This window comes from Crocodylus siamensis, chromosome 1 (assembly GCF_052110815.1).
Source record: "Crocodylus siamensis isolate JL-2025a chromosome 1, ASM5211081v1, whole genome shotgun sequence".
Classification (NCBI taxonomy): Eukaryota; Metazoa; Chordata; order Crocodylia; family Crocodylidae; genus Crocodylus; species Crocodylus siamensis.
Genome location: NC_143395.1, coordinates 195,022,098 through 195,030,128, shown reverse-complemented (window position 1 = coordinate 195,030,128; position 8,031 = coordinate 195,022,098). Strand labels below are relative to the sequence as shown.

The window sequence follows — 8,031 nt, the reverse complement described above, 5'->3', positions numbered from 1 at the left end:
GCCCTCCAACAGCAATCCCACAATGCCCACCCCCAGACTTCTGGTTCTTCTACATGCCACTTCCTATTTCTACTGCCTGTAGCTAGAATCAAGCACATAAAAGACAAGTAGAAGGTAAGACTGGTTCCTCAATGGGATCTACTTCCTTTTCCTAAAGCACAGCCTTTCTAAGAGTAAGTCACCTGTCTATTTTTCTTTCAATGCAATTTGGAGGTACAGAACACTTTTGGTGGGCTGAAGATGGAAGACACAGAGGCTAGAGATGAGGAACTGCAGGATTCAAAGGCAAAGATGACTAAGGCAGAAACCAGAAGAGAACAGAGGAGATTAAATGTCATTGGTGTAGAACAAATTGGGGGAATTTCTATGTTTTCCAACACAGAAATTGGAAAAGCCTGGGTTGTAGGGAGGGAAGAAAGAGCAGGAGGGGGAAAAACAAATCACAGCAGCAGGAACTGATGAGATGAATCTTATTTGCTTGTCTCTAGTGGCCCAGGGGTGGAAGGATGTATTCTATCAGGTCTACAAATACTTTCTGTCCCTCAGATGAGATGCTCAAGGAGGGCTGGGCATTTGGGAGCAGGGAGAGAGAGGGACAGTATTCCTGCCCTTCCTAACACTAGCTTGCAACAGGAAATTCAGAAAACTGATAAACCTTGATTTTCACTACTGGGGAAGAGAGGAATTAAATCAGGCCCAATATGCCCATTTGATGCTATCGGTAGGAGAGAGTCTCATTATTGTCAATAAAGAAGAACATACTGAGCTACTTACCATGATCTAATTTGGTGCAGAGTTCTGCATACATAACTCCTGGCATGGTTTGTAGATCAACTAAAGCACTTGGAATCTTTTAGTTATCCCTCACAGACATGGAAAAAAACAAATAAAATTTGACATTCATAATATCACGGTCCCAAGTCAGCCATGTTATGAATCTGGACCTGTAAAACAACTCAAGCGAAAGGCGCAGCTATGATTTACATTAAATTGGCTTGAAACAAAGAATTTAGAGTGGTTTGCAATACGAAAAATTGCAGCTTTTTCCAAATTCAGGTTTAAAATGTATTTTATTTTTTTTTTTTAAATAAAGACAATTCCCAAGTACCTAATGACTACTGTGCCACTTGTGGAGGACAGAACTTTAAGTAACAAGATGCAAGAAGCCAGTTGCCTTAAACTCAACATCATTCAGTGGTGCAGGCCCGAGCACATATCTGTAATTCCTGTACTGTTTCATACAATCAAATCTATGCTGCAATGACTGTATACAAAGAATATAATACAAGTTATAGTTCTCATAATCAATTTACAAGAGAAAAAATAAATATTTTTCATTCTTATTATACATTAACACTTCAGTAAAAAGTTACAGCTGTTGTGTTGGCATGACCTGCAATTTTAAGAGGTACAAGTTTAAGTACATGCATACATACCTAACAGGAATTCTAAACTATCATTACAGAATAAATTACAAAGAACAGATATCAGTCAATACAGGATGCAGATTATCTGAACATTTGTGATTTGCAAAATTAGCTGTTGTGGAATACAAAAGCGAGTGGTCTGTATACATATTAAGACAAACTGTAGATGGTAAAAACCCTTATTTGGACATCTGCAAATATAGGCTTCTGGTTTTAGGCAACAAAGATTAAATAGTTTAGTTAGTCCTTGTCACCCCCACACTCAACTAGCACCACAAGGATGCAAGGACCATTGCAAACACCTATAATTTCATGCTTAAAAGCTGAAGCATGCATTTTGTAGAGTTTGTGCATTATATGTATTTTCTCCTTTAAGGTTACTGTAAAATAATAAGGTTCTTGGCCGATAAAAGAGCTGCTGCACGTTAGTTAATGTTACATTATTTGCAGCATTTTTAAGTTTAGTAGGTCTGAGTGCAATTAATAAAAACCTGTACTTGTGGTTTGTCCTTCACTGCTACACTCATACTTTATACAATTCATTCAGCTGGCAGAGAAGAAAAAAGGCAGCAGTCTAAAGGTACTAATGGGAGAAAAATGAATTCATGTGCATTGCAGTTTACTTAAAAAAATATATACATATTTTATGATGGCACAAAGGTTTTGTACAGTTGGATCTATCAGTGCAAATGCATGCATATGAGGTACCAATTTATTCAAACCAGGTATAATTATGTATACATTACAATCATTCTCCTAATCTCCTGCTGTCAGATTAGTATTGGAGTCAATTTTTTTCTGGCAGTTCCAATATTAGATCATAACTTCTCTATGATACCATTTTTTTAAACTACTACAACTTAGATTGCTTATTTTATAAAACCTGTTTGAACACTGTCACAGTACTTGATTTCTAGTATACGATTTTAAACTTGATTGTGAAAGTTTTAAAACTGTATATGTAAACCTGAACAATAATTATAACTGGCCAATTTTTTTTTAAAACAGGATTTGATATTTTAACAAGTACTGTCATGGATAAAGGAACACATTTAGTTATTGCTTATTTGGACTCAAAAATACAAAGGCATTGATAGCTTTGCTCCAGAGGTAAAAATTAAATACACAAAGCAAGTTTCTGGCTGGATTCAACCTTTAAGTCCTTAAGATTTCTGTAAATTATCTATACCATTCACTTCCATGCGGCCATGACGACATTTACACATTGCTGAAGAACTAAAGTGGCTGAGAGAGGGACATACACAGCTTTTCAGTTCTGATAACTCTTTCTTCAGACGTTCCAACTGCTCTACTTGGAATATATTTGGTTGTTCAGGCATCCAGTCATATATCCTGAATAAACAAGAAAAAAATTCAGAAGTGGTATTTTACACAAATAGATACTACTTAAACTGGTTAATTTCTATTGTTTTTTTTGTTTTTGCTACAGTGAAGTTAGGTAGCTACGAGGTCTACAAATTAGTATATCTGTACCTAACGCTTGAACTTGCATCGCTAATCCACATCCTGCAACATAAAATGGTAGTCCATCAGAATGGTTAATACTTTCAGAATAAGCTAAAAAGCAAGCAAATTAGCCTTTGACCACCGATATGTCACTTCACTTACTCTTCTGGAGATGACACTTTAGAGACCGTTTAATTTTTTTTTCACAATACCTAGGCACAAAGCAGTGAAGTAAGGACACAGTTTAGCCTTCAAACCAAAATGCCAGGAAATTTCAGAGCCCCAAGGTGCTATTTTACATAGTGTTCAATGCAACTTTTGCTTATATTTTTGAAAAGACAAGTTTAAGTATTTTAAAGTCCCTTTTTAAAAAATAATAATTCCACACTATTAGTCTAAGAATTAAAAAGTTGGAAAACTGTTTTTCTTTTAATAACGTTTATTAAATTAATTATTCATAGAGTATTAAAGTGGAATTAACATGTCTCATGCACTTTAACCAATCTGCAACACGCATGCACGGGAGTAGCTGAAGGCAAAAAAACTGTTTAAAACTGAACCAACTTTATTCTTTAACTGTGCACAGTTTGTATGTGGGTTTGCCAAAGGAAGCTGTGAAAGCTTTTTCCAAGTACTTTTTCAAGTTTTTTCAAGCATATCTATGTTTCTTTAAATGACCCCTGTAACATATTGCCACCACATCCTACATTCATTCAGTTCTCAACCTAACACACTACCAGCAGTGTAGCAGTCGAGGTGAGTCAATTTCATAGATTATGTCACCTTGGAGTGCCAACTTTAATGACAGTAAATATTTTTCTGAAAATTACCAGTATGTTAGGTCAATTTTAAATTTAAATGTTAAAAACATTGTAAAAGTATATTTGTTTACATTTTTCACTTTGCTAAAACTGGCAAAAGGTAGATATAACCTGTTGCATTTTCTGGTTCTCATGCATTATGGAAATTGACAAAGTTTGAGTTGCAATCAACATAGGAAATTTTAATGTCAGTTCTGATGGACGTTAACAGCAATTTAAAAAGTAACTAATCTTAACAACAGGCCTTGCTTACACTACAATTTCCTTTGAAAAAAAAAAAACCCTCGCTATTGCTATCATTTCTACTTCTAAAAATGACAGTATTTGGGAGGAAGCAATATGGGTAATAGCGTCAGAAAAAATAGTAAGGAGCCACTAGTAGAGGGCATTCACAAATGGAGCTGCTATTTTTTACACTTGTTCTAGAAGAGTAATGGTAAGTTCTCTTTGTATTCTCTGTACTGGGCAAATGAACACTTGCCTATTTCATTACAACAATTCCTACATATAATCATGTTTTAAGTATACTATGAATTATACACCATTGTCTTGGAAGTCCAGGAAAATATTATTGTTAACAACTTACTCTATAAAGTAAGTTTCAGTCATGTTTAATTGCATGGTTATTCTGATTTTTATTCCTACACAAATAGAGAGGGAAGGAATGACTTCTTGGCAAGTTAACCAAATAAATTGCTGTAAAACCAGAACACTGCAATTAAAACAAGGCAAAGCAGGCTAAAGACAGGTAGCTTTAAATGCAGAACGACTCATAATTGTTTGTTTGTAAAAGTTTGGTGAGGCAGAAATCAAAATGTAGTTTTGTACCAAAGCAATCACAGCACACACCAGTTCCTTACCCAAGTTGATATAGCACAGCTAAATCTCATTTTCCTTAATAAAATCCATCCCATGTTCTTTCAACTCTTCAAGACAGCCTTAAAACTTCACAATCTTATTGCACTGGTCTGTATTAGAGGCTTCTTCCAGAAACCCTTCCCTCCATCCCACCTCCCTTCACTTGTAGCCCACCCTGGCCATGGCTGTCAGCAGCATGGGAATGCCCAAGGGATGTGCCAACACAACCCCATTCATCCTATAGCTGCTTAGGCAGCTGCTGCAGGTGCTGTTTCTGCCACTGGCCTCACCACTGCCAGGCCCAGATCCAGGGGGGAAGGGGGAGAGAGGGGGAGGCTTGACCTTCAATCTATAGCTCTAAAATGTGTAAGTGCGGCTTCCAAGACAGAGAAAGAAATTCAGTGATTTGACTGTTCAAAGTATGGCATGGAACTAGGAAATATACAAAAATATCCTCATAGTTTAGTGTCCTAACAGCAACACATGAACCTACCCCACCGCTCTGTCAGTAACAGATCCAAATCTTAAGCAAATCTCTCTCTGCACTTCAGGTAGATAATCGCTTCACCAATAATAACAATTTGTTCTGCCCCCTGTAGTTATACCGCCAAACTATACAAGCATCCTAGTATATAGAGACACAAGTGCTACATGAATTTTTTTGTTGGAGCTCAGATGCATTCACATCACCTGTGCAGGAACTGCTACTGACCGAGCTGTAAATTCATTTGTACAAATGACACTTTTAAGGCCACAATCTCTACAGCCTGGGCACAACTCCCTGACCTGTGAGTTAAGCCAAGCCTGTGGTAATGAAGTCTTCATAGGGTACTAGGGAATATTCCTCCAAATATATTTTGGCAGATGGAAATAGAAGCAATGGACTTTGCTTGAGAAGAGCACAATCAGAGAAAAAAAAAGTAAACAATTCTTTGTGCCAACAAGCCCCGAATCTCTCATGATGTGATGTCAGTGTCTCACTTCTCTGTATCTCTTTTAGAAGACTATTAGAAATTATGGCCACCTTATCTATTTAACCTTTCCCTAATCAGCTATAATTTAGGTCTTTTATTTTGTACTTGAGTAATCAGCCCATTGGTAGGCTGGGTTAAGCATGTGCTCCAAGAAGCCATCTGCAAGCCTCTCCCCTCTCAAATCTTACTGTTTCCCACATCTCTTTTAATGGTAATGAATCTATTGCAGAATACAAGAAAAATGTACAATGGGGAAAAAAAAAACCCCTTGTTGCTGATTCTGACAAACCACAGTCAACCTCTTTAACCGATTTTACAAGCAATCCCTAATGGGAAGTGAGAAGTCTTTCCAACCCTGCATTTTCTTATTCTAAAATTCTTCAACTCATATAAAAATGGACAGGCTGATGTCTTTACAGGGTTGTCCAGTGTCATAGACTATGCATAATATTTACATATTTGAGCCTCCATCATTTAATGTTACATACCTTTTGGATTTCAAGTGTCAAGCAAAATCCAGTCTCTAAAATGGATTATCTCTGCAATTACCTCTCCATGGTACTGAAGGCTAATGATGCTAAAAACACAGACTTTCCATAGCTTTCTACTTTCCTTTCAGTTTGCAGCTCATGGTAACCTGGAATAACTCTGCTAATCATGAGACATGAAAGCAATACAAGCCTTACCTAGCATTTTTACCATGCCACTAAGAAATAAATCCCAAAGCTACTAATACTAGCTAAGGTTATGAATTTATCCATCTGATTAAAATATTTTTAATAATGGTAAAAAGTTAATGAACAAATAAAAATGGTACAGATTTAAACAGTTCAGTTTGAAGTCATGATCTCTAAAGTGCTTTTTCATGTTTGAGTGGCCAATTATGCCAAATTCTGTAAAGACAGCAATACTCTAAGGGCCATGAAACGTCAGTGTTATGCAAAGCTCCTCCTGGAGATCTGCAGAATGCAACATCAAGCCACTTGGGACTGCAGCTTTTAGTATAAAGCAGTGATTCTCAACCAGGGTGCTGCAGCACCCTGGAGTGCCTTGTAATTCCTTCAAAGGTGCTGTGGGGTGACACACAATGTTAGCACTCTTAAGCGTGCAAATAGGATTTGCAGGGATTTCAAACAGGGATCCATAGTGTTAAAAACTTTCTGACCTGTTGTTGCCTTTCTGAGTTCTCTGAAACACAAGAATCACTCTATTATTTTTCTTTAGTCAAAAAATGAGTAAAAACTGAAACCTGGCATTTTCCCAGCAGTGTCTCAAGTAGAGCCACTGTTGTGAAGGTAGCACGCAAAAGGTTCTCATGAAATGATCTGCAAAAACATGCCATCTGAAAATGACTGGCTCCATCATTTTGGGACAGATACAAATACCAGTGAATGTAAATTCAATTTGCATACGGTATGATAAAATAAAAAGGCAGCTAATAATCTAAAGTTTGGTATTAGCATTCTATCCATAAAGATATTTTAAGATAATCACCACCAAGCTGCTGTAAAAACTGAAAATATCAGTTTTGATTCATCAGCTAAGAATCTTCTTAAAGTTTCTGGCAAATTTTTCAAGAACAAAAAATTATTATTAAATTTTAATCATTTTACCAGTGCAGAGACCTTCATTACAAACCACTGACATATCCTGAAAATAAAACTGGTGCCAAGACACTAGACTCTCAATCCAATAAAATATTTAAGTAGATGTTGAAATTTAAGCATGCAAGGAATCCCACCAAAACAAGGCACTCAGGCTTAAGAAAGTGTTGTGATGGTTCAGAATCCAGGTAAAGAAAACTGAATTTTGCCTGTAATCTTCATCATTGCCAATTCAAGTCTCTGTCTAAACATTTAGCATCCTTCTTAGCATATAAAGAGTTGTTTTTCCAAGCAGACTGTTAGAAACCCTGCTATCATAAGAATTTAGGTACTGCAAAAGCATAAACTAGGACCCAGTCAGGAAAAGTTCTCGATGGAAAAAAAGGGAGAGAGAAAGAGGAAAAAAAAGGACTGTTTCTCTTCCCCAATGGAGTGCTTTCTCCAGTATTATTTATAGCCGTAGGCTTCCCAAGTTTAGCATTTTGTTTTCTCTACATGCAAAATAGAAAACCAATCCCCCCTACCTTTTACTTTTGCCAGACACTTGAGAACAGCAACTTTTTTGGCATTCAGGATACACAGTTTTTCTGCCATCTTCGTAAGTGGCAAGATTGATTATGCACAGCTCTACATGGGTGATTAAAGTTTGGAAAAATAGCTTATAGCATGCCTATTTAGACAGTTCTCAGTCTCTGAAACAGTAATAATTACATCTCCAGCAGGAACTAAATGTGCAGTCCAAGAGCAAAAGTCATGAAAGGTCACAAGTCTTGATCCCTCACTCAGAACAGTCATTCAGAATAAAAACAGACAAAACTTCCAGGTCAGGGCATGCTAATTTGAAGTGTTTCTATAGAATCCAATAAGTCTGAACACTAAT

The 8,031-nt window shown here is 36.7% G+C and overlaps 1 protein-coding gene across 3 annotated transcripts in view; it reads right to left on the bottom strand.

Annotated features, from left to right (window-relative positions):
- Positions 1–1,051: 1,051 nt before the first annotated feature.
- The window catches only part of GPCPD1 (glycerophosphocholine phosphodiesterase 1), a 71,486-nt gene continuing 64,506 nt past the window's right edge, over positions 1,052–8,031 (bottom strand). For 2 of the 3 annotated variants that reach the window (XM_090051802.1, XM_090051793.1), the window contains one exon: positions 1,052–2,780. In XM_090051802.1, coding sequence (XP_089907928.1) covers positions 2,591–2,780 — 190 coding nt within the window. In that variant the 3' untranslated portion in view covers positions 1,052–2,590. Of the gene's footprint in view, positions 2,781–7,675; positions 7,779–8,031 lie in introns of all 3 variants that reach the window. The other variant, XM_090051811.1, reaches the window with a different exon arrangement.